This window comes from Equus asinus, chromosome 18 (assembly GCF_041296235.1).
Source record: "Equus asinus isolate D_3611 breed Donkey chromosome 18, EquAss-T2T_v2, whole genome shotgun sequence".
Taxonomy (NCBI): Eukaryota; Metazoa; Chordata; class Mammalia; order Perissodactyla; family Equidae; genus Equus; species Equus asinus.
This window is the reverse complement of record NC_091807.1, coordinates 29,678,817-29,696,070: the sequence shown is the minus strand read 5'-3', so window position 1 is coordinate 29,696,070 and position 17,254 is coordinate 29,678,817. Positions and strand designations below refer to the sequence as shown.

General features: G+C 43.4%; 1 protein-coding gene across 4 annotated transcripts in view; it reads left to right on the top strand.

Annotated features, from left to right (window-relative positions):
• URB1 (URB1 ribosome biogenesis homolog) overlaps positions 1-17,254 on the top strand; it is a 76,268-nt gene that overhangs the window by 2,123 nt on the left and 56,891 nt on the right. For all 4 annotated transcript variants that reach the window (XR_011495377.1, XM_014827590.3, XM_070488758.1 and 1 more), the window contains exons 2-8: positions 607-746; positions 1,481-1,632; positions 2,613-2,745; positions 7,298-7,394; positions 9,702-9,787; positions 11,299-11,424; positions 12,733-12,857. Coding sequence is in view for 3 of the 4 variants with exons in the window: in XM_014827590.3 (XP_014683076.3) it covers positions 607-746; positions 1,481-1,632; positions 2,613-2,745; positions 7,298-7,394; positions 9,702-9,787; positions 11,299-11,424; positions 12,733-12,857 (859 nt within the window). In the remaining variant the exon portion in view is untranslated. The remainder of the gene's footprint in view (positions 1-606; positions 747-1,480; positions 1,633-2,612; positions 2,746-7,297; positions 7,395-9,701; positions 9,788-11,298; positions 11,425-12,732; positions 12,858-17,254) is intronic.

The window sequence follows — 17,254 nt, the reverse complement described above, 5'->3', positions numbered from 1 at the left end:
TCTATGAGTTCGGCTTTTTTAGATTACACATATAAGTGAGATCATACAAGATGTGGCTTTCTCTGACTTATTTCACTTCTTGCCCTTGAGGTCCACACATATTGTCACAAAAGGCAGGGCTTCCTTTTTTTAAGGCTGAATACTATGCCATTATATATATATACACACACACAGTAATATTATACATATAATACAAAATACAATACTGTTTATAGATATACCATATTTTCTTTATCTGTTCTCTGATTATACCCCCTTCACTTGTGGGGAGGGAGGGGAGACAAGTGCAGATTGCTAAAGACCCAGAGGGTGCTCAGGGGTGGATCAATGTCAGCCTCAGGGACGGTCCATGGATCAGGAAGGGTTCTGCTCCAAACCAGTTGTTTTGAAAGCTGTTGCCCATGACTTAACTGGCGATAGAGAAAAGGCCGTGTCCTCACTCTTGATCTCACTGTCTCCACATTGCTCCTGTGTTCTCCATCTCAGCAAGTGGCAGTTCCAGTCGCTTGGATGTTCCCGCCAGAAATCTCCCTCTGTCACAGTATTGGCTGCGATTGTTTCTAAGGAGACTGTCCTTGTTAACGTTTGAACATAACTCTTTTTCAGCCTTGGAAGCATTTGTCTCTGCTGCCAAGAAGCTACCACGAGAAGATGTATATGACGTTGTGGAAGGGTACATAAAGATTTCTGTTGAGTGTGCGGAGATTTTCCAGCTCCTGAGTGGGGAGAAGCGACCTGAAAGTGAAGTATGTTATTCCTTACCTGGCCTGAAGAACGGAATAAAGCCTTAATGCTACTATTGTGTTAAGCTCGATGAAGAGAAATGTGATGTAAATTTCCAAGACTTTACCAGCTTTCCACAGAAAATGATGCTTTGTCCTTGTGCTGTAGGAATGCATTCATTTTTGCATCATGACCTTTGAAAGCATTTTAGTAGGAAGCGCTAACTTCTTATTGGTGAATAATACCAGAAGAAAGGATCATAGATCTTAATCTGAATGCACTTGGTTTGATATGGTTTGATTTAACAAGAGAGAAATAGGTGAAACCTGTGTGTCATAGTTTCAGACATTTATTGAGTTGACTGTTGTTTTCTGGTTCCAAAGGATTCAAAATTTGGGATGTTTATGAACCTGTTGAAATCTCAGTGTTATTGCCGTAGCACTGTACACCTGAATATCCTCAAGAGAGTGAGGCCCAATCATTAGTAGAAATTTCTCTTCATCTCATTTTGTGTAATTGTAAGCAAGCTACAGTCTATTGACTCTGAGAGCAAGACTAATTCCAGAGCCTGGGGCCTGGCGAGGCATCCTGCTAAGCTGTCGCCTTCCTGCCTTTGGCCCAGGATCTGGGTAGGCCTAATTCTGCAAGTCAAAGGTTTTATACTTGTAAGTGACTGTGGCTAAGATAAGAGCAGCATGTATGTAGAGGAGGAAAAGAGATAAGATGATTCATAAGTGTTTCCATTCTGTCTTTGCAGATGCTATTAATATTTCAAGCTTTCGAGGCCATACTATTGCGGACAGCAGGCGATCTTTCCCATTTGCATGTTGTGGGTACCAACATCGTGAAAAAGCTGATGAATAACCACATGAAGCTCATCTACGAGTCCCTCTACGCCTCGGGCTACAGGTCAGTTGCCCGCCTTTATGTGGCAGGACTAGCCTTGGGTTTGGTCTGTGTGCGGCTTTCCACGAGTGCATCTGACCTTTCCTCCACTCATAGAGTAGAGCTGAGCCATTTCCGAGGCCATCGTGATGTGGCTCTGCCCTTCCTTCCTCTGTTGACCAGCCTCTCACTGTTGCTGACTCCTCTCCTACCCTGTGTCCCTCTCACTCTGCCCTGGTGCTCTCCTTGCTGTCCTGGGGACACTCCAGACATCTCTTTTACATTGCCTGTCCTTCCCCAATGGCTCTTTTCTGAGACTGTCACAGGCTCCCTCCCTCTCTGCCTTCAGGGCTTTGCAGAGTGCCGTCTCAGGGAGACCTTCTTCGACCATCCTACGTCCACTGTCACTTTCTGTCCCTTTAGCCTGTAGGGAAAAATGTCTCTTTGTATATCTATTTGTACAGCTATACATCTGACATAATATTCTGTATTAATCTCTTGACTGTCTGTCACCCTCCACTAGAATGCAAGGTGCATGTGGACGGGGTCTTGACTGTCCTGCAGGATGCTGTCTTCCCAGCCCGTGGAACAGTGCCTAGTATGTAGTAGGCACTCAGTAAACCACGCATCCTGGATAACTGCAGGATGGAAAGGCAGCCAAGAGCTCGTTTTCGGAGATGCCTCCTACAAAGACATCTTCCTCTGTGCCCTGCAAAAGCAGGGATGAGCTGCGGTCTCCTAGTTACATGACCATTTATGGGAGAGAGAAATTTCCATCTTCTTTGTATCTTGCGTTTTGTATCCTCTCTGATTCAGTATTTTAGCCTCATTTGAAGTTTTTATTATGATTCTTTTTTTTAAAAAGGAGCATGTCTGTATGTCTCCTGTCTTTTTCTGGTTTGGGGATAGCACACCTCAGCCAGGTGTGCACTTGGCTTCCTGGGGAGATGGCTTTGTGCTCTATTCTTCCTGATATGCCTGATTTCCTCCTTGTCCCCATGCAGGATGGCTCGAGCCTGCCTGAACCTGATGGCTGCCATGGTGACCCAGGGTCCTGAGGCCGCCAGGGACGTCTGCAGCCATTTTGATTTGAATAAAAAGACCTTGTACACCTTGGTGACCAAGAGGGATTCAAAGGTGAGGAACCCTGAGCATCTCCTACCTCACGGGTGTTCCTTCCCTTTGGGGGGCAGTAGGGTTTGTTTTCCCTCCTCTCCGGCCTTGGTCCTCAGGTAGATGGAGTAGGAGCCCTGTACAGAGAAGCATCTGCCTTGGAACCTGTGATGAAGGAAGGCCTCCTGGCTGGCAGTGGGGGCCCAGTCACCTGGGAGAGCCTGAATGACAGGGATGTCTCAGGACAGCTTCTCCTGGGCCTCAGCATCACAGTGCCTTCCTGGCCTGTGAGGATGACTTAGCTTTTGAGTGTCTTTGCTGAGTAAATGAAATCATCTCCGTTCGCCGTGTGGCGTGGACCTTGAGGAGAGTCCCAGTGCCCCTGTTCTTATTCTGTCCACTTTGGAGAAAGCCCAGAGGACTTCTATGGCTTTTTAATAGGTGACTTATGCCTCCCAATTATAGCTCTTGTAATGAGTAGGGGCTGCATTATACCAAGGAGAATGGACGTGTGATTGGTTGGTTTTTAAAAGAGCTGTAAAGAAAGTTCCTTGGTGGCTCTAGAAGTTTCACTTAAGTTTGGAAAGGTTTTTGAGGCGAAAGCACAGGTTTGAGGACTTGTAAGCTGGAGAGGGGACGTTCTCCCAAAGCGCATGCCAGTGCAGGTTGGCAAAGCTCTTCCTTCCGTTTGCCAGATCAGCTCTCCCTGCTGGCGTTCCAGCACCGTGAACAGCTGTGCCTCAGTTCCCCACGCCCCATTCCTGAGCGCGCAACAGACTGACAGAGAGCAACCCCGTCTGCCGAGGGGGAGAACCACATTAGAATAATGCACTTCTGCACCCATGTGTCACCTTGTTCTCTGACTCTTCCTGGGAATTGAGAGTTTCTGCATTGTGGGTAATGAACTGAAGCGTTGATCATAGTAACACCGGGTAACTCTTATGGCTCTTTGAGGCTGGCCTAGTATTGAGGGTTTTCTTGGAGTTACAAATAAGGTGTTCTCTGAGGAAAAACATTCCAGGACTTAGTGTCTCGTGGATGCTATCCTTTATTAATGTGTCAGCAAATTCCGTTCAATGAGTTATGGCTCCTGACATGTAAATGCATTTCTGATAAAAAGAATTTGTGTGCTCTTTGCACACTAGGGAGATATCATGCTGCTTTGGTCTTCCCTGGCAGTCAGCCTGGCAGTAATTACTCATCAGATTCCCTGCCCCTTCCCACCCCATCTCTCTGGACCTCAACCAGCCCAGCCATCTAAGTAAAACATACGTCACTACCCAGGCCACCTACCAAGACACACGCGCTGGCAAAGCCCAACCAGGGCCTGCTTGCCACAACCCCAGCGGCAAGGCTGCATATGCGCCACTGCATCTCAGAGTCTTCGCAGGTGGTTTTGCGTCTCCCGAATCTGTGAAATGGGAGTTATCGTCAAGATGAAAGTCTCTTACTTTCTTTTTTGTAATCTTTTCTATCAAGTATCCTAAATACTTTGTATGTTGTAGGAATGGTTTCCAGACATTAAAAAAATTTTGTTCTAAAATACAGGAAATGTCAGGGACATTAAAAAATAGAGAGCAGCACAGAGAATCCTCATGTGCTTGTCATCCAGCTTCAGACACTGTCACCTGTCCCACCTTTTTGGTTTGTTTTGGGGCAGTCTGTTACAGCAAATCCCACACATGAATCATATTTCACCCTAAACATTTCAGTGTGTGTCTCTCACAGAAAACGACCCTTTAAAAGACAAAACCGCAGTACATTATTGCACCTAACACCATTAATAATTTCTCAGTATCATCTAATGCTCAATTTGGTCTCAGTTTTTCCCGACTGTCTCAAAAATATCTTTATACTTTGTGGTTCAAATCAGATCCAGACAAGGGCCACATGTTGTGTTTGGTTGATACGATTCTTAAATCTCCTCAAATCTTTGAACCTTTTTTTTTTTTTCATGCCATTTAGGTTTTGAAGAAGCTGATAGATAAATTTTTTAATGAATGTGTTTTAACATTTTGGGGGGAATTATTAAAGTCTTGTGAAGAGAGAGGATTGTGGATATATTCACCCAGCCAAAGAAAACATTGTTAAAATCCTGTGCCAAGGGGCAGTTTTACCAAATATGTTTTGGTCTATTTTAGACAGTGTTTTGCAGAACGAGCCATAAAGAGTTCAGGACGCTTCCTTCCTGGGATAATAACCCTGTGCAGTCACAGGGTAGGAATGAGGGGCAGGCGTGTGGGCCTCTTGCCTTTGATGGAGTGTGCTGGAGACGGAGGGTGGGCCAGGCAGGTGGATGAGCAGGGGGCATGGTGCCAGCTGCCTGCAGTGGGGCAGACGCTGTGTCTTGGGGCTCTTGTTCCTCCACAATGTTAGGGATCTGAAAATTGAGGTCGTCTGGGATATACAAGAAGGATACCAGGAGGTGAGAACTAAATTCTGTTTCAATGTGAAAATCATTGCTGGAGGGACCCTTGAGAGAGGATCTAGTCCAACTCTGCTGTATACAAGCAGGATAGAAAGATCTAGAATGGCAGATAACTGGGACCAGCATTCCAGGGCCCCCAATACTGTTTCTTCAGGGCACCAAAAAAAACCCCCCAAACCTGTGGAAGCTTTCCATCTAGCCAGGAAAAGATGAAACCTAATTTAGTTTTACTAGGCCAGCTTTAGCATTTTACCAGTGTCCTTTGGAAACGCAAGGTATGCATAGACCAGGATAACGAGTTAACTCTATTTAAATTAGGTGACTCATTGCTCTGAACAATGAGGCATCTAAATAGCTCGGGAGCAGTGGTTTCTTTAAGCTTCCTGAAGGCGGGGCCGATATCTTGTCATCCTTGCATCCTCTCTCAGCCTGTGAGTGTAGCACCTTGAATGTAATTGGTGTTTTACTCACATTGAGTTGATGACTGAAGGCACTGGAGTGCTGCTGCCACTCTAAGGAAATGCAGCTCATTTTCAAGACTTTGGTGATCAGTGTCCCCGGACCTCATATTGTGAAGGGGCCCACAGATGAGCCCCAGGACGGAGAGGACAGTTTGGAGCTCTTAGGGTGTTTGGAGTAAGCCAGCATTGGTGTAAGTGCTGCGGTGCCATGTGACATGGACGGAGACAGACTCAGTAAATACAGTGAATATGCAAGGCCTCCATCCTGGTGTCACGGGCGTGGGTCAGACGTCCTTTCTCTTCTCCAGAAGAAGCATATCCCCAACAGAACAAGGTGCGCTTAATTATGTACTCACATGGAAGCCTCAGTGGTGCGAGTATGGTCCTTGCCCCTTGAGGAAAAGTGAAATGAAAATGCCGTGGGAAGAAGGAACTTCCTGTAGTCAGACGTAAAGTCGAGCACGATCAGTCTGTTTGTACAGTTACTTCTTATTATCCAAGTTCCAGTACTTACTTCCTTAGCAGTTATGTGACCTTGAGTGAGTATTTTAAAGCCTCAGTTTCCTCATCTGTACAATGGGTGTTGTGGGCATCTCCACCTCAGGTTGTTATAAGGAGTAAATGAGGTAACGTGCAGCATTTGACATAGGGTCTGGCACAGAGGAAGTGCTCAGTAAACATCATTGCTGTCATCATCATCATCATCATCACCATCACTACTGCCACCACTTCTGCTGCCATTACTAAGTGGAATGCAACCATCTGGAAGGCAGAGACTCCTTACTCTTTTCAGGCATTTAGAGCCCTAATTCTCCCTTCTTGGCAGCAAATTAAAGTCCTTTGGAATAACTGTGAAGTAGAGAAAAGTTTCTTTTAAGCTGTGCAGGATCTCAGCATACGTGCTAGTTCAGGTACAGCTGACAGGAGACCTGCATGGCCACATGCCGTGGTTCTTTGGGTATGAAACAGGGATGAGGAGACACAGGTTTGGCTTAAAGTTACTGGGAGGGAAGACCCATCAGATGGGTCTGGTGACTTCCCCTGAGGTTCTGGTGCTGATCCTGGCCTTCGGGCCCTCGTTGAAGATGGTCACTGTCCTGGGTCATGGCTGATGCCTGCACGACAGTGCAGATTGTCATCCTGGGAAGGCCACGCTGGGTGTGTAGCATGACAGCGTCTGTGCTCTGGTGTTGGGTATAAATTTATGATAGCTAATAAAAACCAGACATCACCTCATTGGTGTCTCATCAAAGGCAGCCTGTCTTTCCATGATCTCTGGATTTTCAAAAAGTTAGGTGGATTATTTCATTGGAAAGTGAGAGTGGATGATAGTTAGACAAGCTGAGCATCTTCTGCTCTATGCCAAAGTGGTCCGTAAACTAAAAAGGTTTATGTATTACAGTTGGGGAAGGGGAGACGCTGTGTCATACCCATACTTTTGTATTTAGAAAGAACTTGAAAGAGAAGGAAAAGTAGAGTAGAAGATTGAGGGAGAAAGAGCAAAGAAAAAACCCTTTGTTTCCGTAAAGAGATGACCATTGGCTTTAGACTTAGAGCCCTCTGGTGGCACAGGCCCAGGAGACCTTTGTGACCCAGGGACTTGAGGGGCGTGCATGCCTGCCGTGTTTCTGCTCCCTCGGGTGTATGTGTGGATGCACGTGTGACACGTGGTCTCCTTTGTCCCCAGGGCGTGCATGACGTCCGCCTGGCCTACATCCAGTTCGCCCTCTCCTTTTTGATTGCGGGGGATGACAGCACCATAGTGCAAGTGCTGGAGTTGAAAGGTAGGTGTGCCTGTTTGTCTCATAGCAGAGCCTGCTTGTGATTGTTCTGAAAAATCTGCAGAGCATTTTCTCGGGGTTAAAGTCAGCAGCTGTCACAGCTGCCGTGTGCACTAGAACTCGGGCTGCGGGCGTGGGAAGCTTTGCTCAGGGTGGTTTCGCTCCCGCTGGTCAGCGTGGACAGAGGCATTCCTGTTCTGCTATCTGGAATGCTGAGCGATGTCCTAACAAAGGATAAATGCAAACTTCAGAGGCTCGTGCAAACAAAGGAGGCTTTATGGCCCCAGAACATGCACCGATTCATAGCCCTGGCACCTGGCTCCCCTTAGTAATTGTGTGTAAAAAATAAAGTTTAATTACTTTGGTGGCTTTGCTTAGTGTTACCAGAATAGCAGTAATAGCCTCAGAGAATCCAAGCTGGACCACCTTTTGGTGACTGTCTCCCTAGAGCAAGGCTTGGCATTGGTTAATCTAGTAGGGCCACTTGCATTTTATCGAGAGACTCAGTAAGATGGTAAGTGGTGGCACCTGGACCACACTTAGCACATGGCAGTTGTTCAGTAAGAGTTGGTGGAATCGAGTCCTTCTGGAGGTGAGGAGCCGTCTTGTGTCCTGGCCAGAGCTCTGGGAGTTGTTGGAGGAGGACCAGCATGGTGCTGTGGCCCAGTGTGGTTGGGTCTCCAGCCCTTCTCCCACCTCTCCCAGGGTGGGAGACCTGAACTCCTTCCAGAATGTGACCCGCTGGGGCCTTTTGAGAGCCGGGTATGGGTGGTGGTCATCCTGAATGTTGTCCCAGGTTCGGGCAGGAGATGCTTTGTTTGCCTGATGTGATGGACAGGTCTTTTCCTGCACGTTGCAGGGCTGGGGTTTCCTTAGAGTTCCCCCGGGTCATCTCAGCCATCTGGCCGTCTATTAAACAGCATGACTTGGGGCACTCATCTGCAGTGCTCGAGGAAGTGGGGTGTACTTCTTGTTTCTGCAGGGCAGTGTGGCGTATGCATCAAAACTTTGTACTTGTTTGATCCAGCAGTTCCATGTCTTGTCATTTATCTTAAGGAAATAATTAAGGGTGTTAGAGGTTTTATTAGGGGACTTTTTTTTAATATTAGCTGAAAATCAGACTCCTCCTAACTATCCACCAACAAAGGATTGGGTGAGTAAATTGAGAACTAGTCCTAAGGTGGAATGCATCTATTAGAAGTCGTGTAGAAATACACTTAGGAACATTAAAGTTTGTAACAATGTATATATGACATATGATTGGGTGTAAACTGAGTTATAAAACTGTAAAGTATGGTCCCAAGTTACTAAAAGTTAAATGTAACAGAGTATTGATACATCAGAAGGCTAACAGTCAGCTGGTAACCTAGATGTTAACAGTATTAACCTCTGGGTAGTGGCATTATGGTTTATTTTAAATTTTTTCTTTTGGTTTGTCTGGTGCTTTCTGATTTTTCTTTTTTGAAGAATCATGAATTTGTGTTTGTAGAAGTTAGTGTGCCCATTGAGCACGTGTGGAGCAAGTGGAATTGGAATTGCTTGATGCTTCTGCCTGGGGCCACCAGTGCATTAGTGATGATAGGGCACATGCTGTGGTGGCTGATTCCCTGGGGATCCAACAGTATGAAGAGAAAGCAAAAAGCAAACAGACGCCCCACATGCCACCACCAGTCAATAAAGCGAGACCGTCATTTTTTTTTTTTTTAAAGATTTTATTTTTTCCTTTTTCTCCCCAAAGCCCCCTGGTACATAGTTGTATATTCTTAGTTGTGGGTCCTTCTAGTTGTGGCATGTAGGACGCTGCTTCAGCGTGGCTCGATGAGCAGTGCCATGTCAGCGCCCAGGATTCGAACCGACGAAACTCTGGGCCGCCTGCAGCAGAACACGGGAACCCAACCACTTGGCCACGGGGCCGGCCCCGTGAGACCGTCATTTTTAATAGATCTCTGAGCAAGTCTAAGCAAAGAGAGAAATTTTGGAAAACCATAATCCTACCATACATTCTCTTCCAAACAATCACTATCAAATTAATTTTACTTAAGTTAATGTGAGAAAAGGAAAGTAAGACAACACTGAAGAACTACTGACGTCCTTAAAAAGTTCTGTCATTGTTCTACCTTTAGGTACTGATTTCCTCTGTCGTGAAAGTGGTTATTCCTATTGTGAGCTTGTGTAATTAAAACAGACAAAACTTTCAAAAGATAAAGTAAAAGGCACTGTTTGCTATACCATTTAAGTAATAATGTTCTCTTGTCTGTTCTCATCTTCCAAGTATTTTTGAGGTTAACGCTTTGAAACTTTTCCTTGCAGAATTTATTCCTTGCATTTTTAGCTCAGGCATAAAGGAAGATAGAATTTCCACCGTCAATATTTTGTTATCGACACTGGAGACAAAGGTATGCGTTTGGTCATTGGCGTTTCTGTCACTTGTTTTCTCCAGTGTTTCCCGGGACTCTAGCTCTGTGACATCCTGGGTTATAGCTTATTACGTAGGTTGAGTGGAGAACTGTTTCTGAAACAGAAACTTGGTGGCGGTGAGTGATCCTGAAGGCTGGAGAGTAGCCGGAGCAGCTGCCGGATCCCGGGCCAGGCTGCCGCTTCTCAGAACAGGAGAAGAGCTGTTGCTCACCGCTTCACAGGAAGCCCTCGGAGTCATCGTGAGCTGTACATGACAACGCTTCTTCCCTTACCCAGGGAGCAAATGTTGTTTTGTGTCATGCTGCATATTATGCCTTTTACAGGCGTCTTCTAGAAATTTAAAAACTTGCTGAAAGAGTCACTGTCTTTAATACAGAACACCTTAAATGACCAATTAGAAAAACTCTGTGACCCTCCCAACATAAGCAGTTGTCAAAAGGCTGTGAACTGCGGTCCATATAAAAATGACTAATTAGCGTTAAAATGCTTAACTTTCATAGTGTTTAAAACAGTGGTTCTTGGCTGCGGGTGATTTTGTCCCCCGTGGGGCATTTGGCAATGTCTAGAGACATTTTTGGTGCCACAACTGGGGAGGTGCAACTCGCATGTGGTGAGTAGCATACAGGACAGTCCCCCACAGCAGTTATTTGGCTCAAAATGTCAGTAGTATAGGGAATCAGGGTTGAGAAACTCTGATTTAAAGTATGAAAATAATGAGGTAGAGGTTTTTTTGCCACCAAATTAGCAGTGACTTTTTAAAACAGGGGGTCCGATGCTAGCAAAGATGCTTTGAATCAGGTGCTTTCCTGGAGGAAGTGTTACAACTCTCTGGAAGACCGCAGGTCTGGCACTGTCTCAAAGGTCTTAAAAACCTTTGTAGCCCCGGGGGTAGGAGGGGTTGCCTCAGGACCACACAGGGAACGTATTGTATTTGAAATACGCGTTTTAGCTAGGTGTTTCAAATTCTGCGGGTAGGTTTGGGTGAGCTGAGAACCTGGGCTGCAATTTCAAGTCCACAGTCAGGGATGCGGTGAACACTTTGTATCAGGATGCTAGTCGTGGCCAGAGTCTGGAAACAGCCTGATTGTACTCACCAGGGAATGGTAAACAAGTTATGACCACCCATGGGATAGAGTGATAGTCAGCCTTCCAAAGTGATGTTCCAAAGGAGTTCCTAATAAGTAAGTAAGTAAAAGCAGGTGCAAAACTATATATAAATATAATCTTAAAGAGGCAAAAAAAAAGAGAATACATGTGTATTTTGTGTGGGTGGGAGGAAGGCTGAAAAGAATACTACCAAAATGCTGTGTCCTAGGATGGTTGGGATATTGGTGAATTTTTTTAAGTTTTTCCCCTTTTTTGGCCAAATTTTCTGCCATAAGCCTGCAATTATTTTTTATAATGACAAAAAGCAATAAACACTAAACGTAAAATAATTATTTTAAAAATAATTTAATTCCTTGAAATTCTTTTGTTTTATTATTTTCAGGTTGTTCACAATAAAAATATCACGAAAACCCAGAAGGTGCGTTTCTTTACTGGGCAGTTGTTGAACCATATAGCATCTCTCTACAGCTGGAATGGGATTGTTGACGTGAACCTGGAAAATGTCAAGGTACAGTCACATTTCGGTTTCAAATGGCCTTGTTACTATGCGATCCTTACAGCTGGGAGACTGAAAAATCTAAACAGACACCTGCCTTTAAGCAGGTCCCTCCATTTGATGTTGCATTTGGCTTGTGGTTATATTAATTTTCTTCTTAGATGCAATACGATCTAAAAATTTTTTTACAGTAAATAAGATTTTTTCTAACCTCTGAGGTATCATGATATTAAACCTTTTTTTTTTGTCACACTGACACGTGATTTATTTTGTAACAAGCGCTAAATTACAGCAGTTGCTCTCACATTGACCTCTCAGGAGCCCAGTATTTTACTTCCTTTTATCTTCGAGACTTGAACATGCTTTGTAAGCTCTATTACCAGATTGTAAGCCAATCTTCCTCTTTTTGTATGTGAGCCACCACCACAGCATGGGCACCGACAGATGAGTGGTGTAGGTCCATGCCCGGGAACTGAACCAGGGCTGCTGAAGTGGAGAGCACCAAACTTAACCACTAGCCCACTGGGGCTGGCCCTCAACTCTTTTTTCTTTTAATGAGAAAACTATTCCCTTCAGCTGAGTGACATCTTAATTTTCCCTGCAATACTTGCCCAGTAGGTTTATAGGGGTGATCCTGGCTCTCTCTGCCTCCTCTGATTGACCTCTTCTTTTTTCTTCCTTCCTTCTATTCTCATGCCCAGCTTTTGGAGTTTTAAGGCCTGTTGCTTCTTCTTCAGGATCCTAAGCGTCTAGGGAGCCTCGGTTTCCTCACCTACTGACACGTGTGATTTATTTTGTAACAAGTGCTAAATTACAACAGTTGCTCTCACGTTGACCCGAGGCCAATGTACCTTTTAATTCTCCTCATTTTTATTTTCCTCGAGGAGTTTCTGAACCTGGACTTGGCCAGAGTAGTGAAGGCTCAGACTTCCTGTTAACTTTCTAATCACTTACCTCTCAGGAGCCCAGTATTTTACTTCCTTTTATCTTCATGACTTGAACATGCTTTGTAAGCTCTATTACCAGGAAGCCTCGGGGGCTTAATAAAAACACTCCCCAATGTGGAATTTTATTCAGAAGACCAAGAGAAATTAAGTCGTTCTTAAGCTTGTTAAAAAGAAGGGTTTTAACTTGCCCCTCCTAAGAGTATTTTTTTGGTCTTGATTGATGTTGCTGTTTTTTTGGAGTGATACTAAGTGTTTAATTTAAAATATTGCATCCATTGTCATTAGGCATGTGATATTATCCAGTTTTTACTCTGTAGCTGTTACTAAGATTTGTGAGCTTGGGATTTTCATTGAATTTTTGTCACCCTCATAGGCTTCTACTGAAGACGCGGGCAAGACCATGGTGAGGGAGCTGGTTCATAGCTTCCTGATGGATCTCTGCTGTTCGCTCAAGCACGGGATTAATTTTTATGATGCTTCTCTTGGTACCTTTGGCAGGTAAAGTGTAGCACTCTTGTGAACCCCGAGTGTTTTCTCAGAAGTCATCACATATGTGCCTTCCAGGGGAAATCTGTAAATAATGGAAGTATAGTGGGTTAGAACAGGAAGTGTGGACGTCATCTCACTCACTTTAGGGGTGAGTGGTTGGAGACCCAGAGAGCTTCTGGTCATCGTGTGCCCTCGGGGCAAAGGTCTCAGGGTAGCAGTTGACTGAGACGCATAGTTTGAGAGATCTCAGCCAGGGGGTTGCTGCGTGTGTTTACTCGAAGACCGTGGTGTCGGCTGGATCTGAGAATGTCTTACACCGCCTTCCCAGACAGGGCAGGCACCTTCCCTGACATGGGCCGCCCTGAAACCCTGAGGCGGGTACTGTTGTCATGCCAGTTCCACAGCTGAGGGAAAAGGGCACGGAGAGGTCAGGTCACTTGCCCTGAAAGTGGCAGAGCTCGGATTTGAACCCAGGAGCTCTGCTTCAAGCCCATCCTCGTAACAGCTGCACAGTCCCCCTCTCCTCAGAGAGGGCTGCTAACCAGTTAGGATTTCAAAGTTTTGTTTTTACAGTTATGATAACATTTTATATATAGTCGAAAGCTAGTGGTTTAGATTATATTCTTTTAGACTTTATCTTTGTAGTCATGTAACTATGATACATATCCATGTTAATATTTTTTTTTTTTTATTAATGTTATGATGGATTACAAGCTTGTGAAATTTCAGTTGTACATTTTTGTTAGTCATGTTGTGGGTACACCACTTCCCCCTCCGTGCCCTCCCCCCACCCCCCCTTTTCCCTGGTAACCACCGATCAGATCTCCTTCTCAATATACTAATTTCCACCTATGAGTGGAGTCATATAGAGTTCGTCTTTCTCTGACTGACTTATTTCGCTTAACATAATGCCCTCGAGGTCCATCCACATTGTTGTGAATGGGCCAATTTCGTCTTTTTTTATGGCTGAGTAGTATTCCATTGTGTATATATACCACATCTTCTTTATCCAATCATCAGTTTCTGGGCATGTAGGCTGGTTCCACGTCTTGGCTATTGTAAATAATGCTGCGATGAACATAGGGGTGCAACGGACTCTTGAGATATCTGATATCAGGTTCTTAGGATAGATACCCAGTAATGGGATGGCTGGGTCATAGGGTATTTCTATTTTTAACTTTTTGAGAAATCTCCATACTGTTTTCCATAGTGGCTGTACCAGTTTGCATTCCCACCAACAGTGTATGAGGGTTCCTCTTTCTCCACAACCTCTCCAACATTTGTCGTTCTTGGTTTTGGATGTTTTTGCCAATCTAACAGGGGTAAGGTGATATCTTAGTGTAGTTTTGATTTGCATTTCCCTGATGATTAGCGATGATGAACATCTTTTCATGTGTCTATTGGCCATATTCATATCTTCTTTTGAGAAATGTCTGTTCATGTCCTCTGCCCATTCGGGTTATTTGTTTTTTTGTTGTTAAGCAGTGTGAGTTCTTTGTATATTATGGAGATTAACCCTTTGTCGGATAAGTGGCTTGTAAATATTTTTTCCCAATTAGTGAGCTGTTTTTTTGTTTCAATTCTGTTTTCCCTTGCCTTGAAGAAGCTCTTTAGTCTGATGAAGTCCCATTTGTTTATTCTTTCTATTGTTTCCCTCAACTGAGGAGTTACAGTGTCCGAAAAGATTCTTTTGAAACTGATGTCAAAGAGTGTACTGCCTATATTCTCTTCCAAAAGACTTATTGTCTCAGGCCTAATCTTTAGGTCTTTGATCCATTTTGAGTTTATTTTGGTGTGTGGTGAAAAAGAATGGTCGATTTTCAATCTTTTGCATGTGGCTGTCCAGTTTTCCCAGCACCATTTGTTGAAGAGACTTTCTTTTCTCCATTGTAGGCCCTCTGCTCCTTTGTCGAAGATTAGCTGTCCATAGATGTGTGGTTTTATCTCTGGGCTTTCAATTCTGTTCCATTGATCTGTGGACCTGTTTTTGTACCAGTACCATGCTGTTTTGATCACTGTAGCTTTGTAGTATGTTTTGAAATCGGGGATTGTGATTCCGCCGGCTTTGTTTTTCTTGCTCAGGATTGCTTTAGCAATTCGTGGTCTTTTGTTCCCCCATATGAATTTTAGGATTGTTTGTTCAATTTCTGTGAAGAATGTTCTTGGGATTCTGATTGGGATAGCATTGAATCTGTATATTGCTTTAGGTAGTATGGACATTTTAACTATGTTTATTCTTCCAATCCATGTGCAAGGAATGTTTTTCCATCTCTTTATGTCATCGCCTATTTCTTTCAAGAAAGTCTTGTAGTTTTCATTGTATAGATCCTTCACTTCCTTGGTTAAGTTTATCCCAAGGTATTTTATTCTTTTCGTTGCGATTGTGAATGGGATAGAGTTCTTGAGTCCTTTTTCTGTTAGTTTATTGTTAGTGTATAGAAATGCTACTGATTTATGCACGTTAATTTTATACCCTGCTACTTTGCTGTAGTTGTTGATTATTTCTAATAGTTTTTCTGTGGATTCTTTGGGGTTTTCTATGTATAAGATCATGTCGTCTGCAAACAACGCGAGTTTTACTTCTTCGTTACCTATTTGGATTCCTTTTATTTTTTTTTCCTGCCGAATTGCTCTGGCCAGCACCTCCAGTACTATGTTGAATAGGAGTGGTGAAAGTGGGCACCCTTGTCTTGTTCCTGTCCTCAGAGGGATGGCTTTCAGCTTTTGTCCATTGAGTATGATGTTGGCTGTGGGTCTATCATATATGGCCTTTATTATGTTGAGGTACTTTCCTTCTATACCCATTTTACTGAGGGTTTTTATCATAAATGGGTGTTGGATCTTGTCGAATGCTTTCTCTGCGTCTATTGAGATGATCATGTGGTTTTTGTTTTTCATTTTGTTGATGTAGTGTATCACGTTGATTGACTTGCGGATGTTGAACCATCCCTGTGTCCCTGGTATAAATCCCACTTGATCATGGTGTATAATCTTTTTGATGTATTGCTGTAATCGGTTTGCCAAAATTTTGTTGAGGATTTTTGCATCTATGTTCATCAGTGATATCGGCCTGTAGTTCTCCTTCTTTGTGTTGTCCTTGTCAGGTTTGGGGATCAGAGTGATGTTGGCTTCATAGAATGTGTTAGGGAGTTCTCCATCTTTCTCAATTTTCTGGAACAGTTTGAGGAGAATAGGTATTAAGTCTTCTTTGAATGTTTGGTAGAATTCTCCAGAGAAGCCGTCTGGTCCTGGACTCTTGTTTTTGGGGAGGTTTTTGATTACCGTTTCTATTTCCTTACTTGTGATTGGTCTATTCAGATTCTCCATTTCTTCCTGATTCAGTTTGGGGAGATTGTAGGAGTCTAGGAATTTGTCCATTTCTTCCAAGTTGTTCAATTTGTTGGCATATAGTTTTTCATAGTATTCTCTTATGATCTCTTGTATTTCATTGGTATCTGTTGTGATTTCTCCTCTGTCATTCCTGATTTTATTAATTTGCGCTTTCTCTCTTCTTTTCTTGGTGAGTCTGGCTAGGGGTTTGTCAATTTTGTTAATTCTTTCGAAGAACCAACTCTTTGTTTCATTGATCCTTTCTATTGTCTTTTTTGTTTCAATATCGTTTATTTCTGCTCTTATTTTTATTATTTCCCTCCTTCTACTGACTCTGGGCTTTGTTTGTTCTTCTTTTTCTAGTTCCGTTAGGTGTCGTTTGAGGTTGCTTACGTGAGCTTTTTCTTGTTTAGTGAGGTGAGCCTGTATTGCGATGAATTTCCCTCTTAGGACTGCTTTTGCTGCATCCCAGATGATTTGGTATGTCGTGTTCTCATTTTCATTTGTCTCCAGATAATATTTGATTTCTTCTTTAATTTCTTCAATGATCCATTGTTTGTTGAGAAGCGTGTTGTTTAGTCTCCACATTTTTGCACCTTTCTCTGCTTTTTTCTTGTAGTTGATTTCTAGTTTAATAGCGTTATGATCAGAAAAGATGCTTGATATTATTTCAACTCTCTTGTATTTATTGATGTTTGCTTTGGTTCCCAAAATATGGTCAATCCTTGAGAATGTTCCATGTGCACTTGAGAAGAATGTGTAACCTGCTGTTTTTGGATGAAGTGTTCTATATATATCTATTAAGTCCATCTGGTCTAATTTTTCATTTAATTCTATTATTTCCTTGTTGATTTTCTGTCTGGATGTTCTGTCCATTGGTGTTAATGGTGTGTTGAGGTCCCCTACTATTATTGTATTGTTGTTGATGTCTTCTTTTAGTTCTATTAAGAGTTGCTTTACAAATTTTGGTGCTCCTGTGTTGGGTGCGTATATATTTATAAGTGTTATGTCTTCTTGGTGGAGAGTCCCTTTTATCATTATATACTGTCCCTCTTTATCTTTCTTTATCTGTTTTG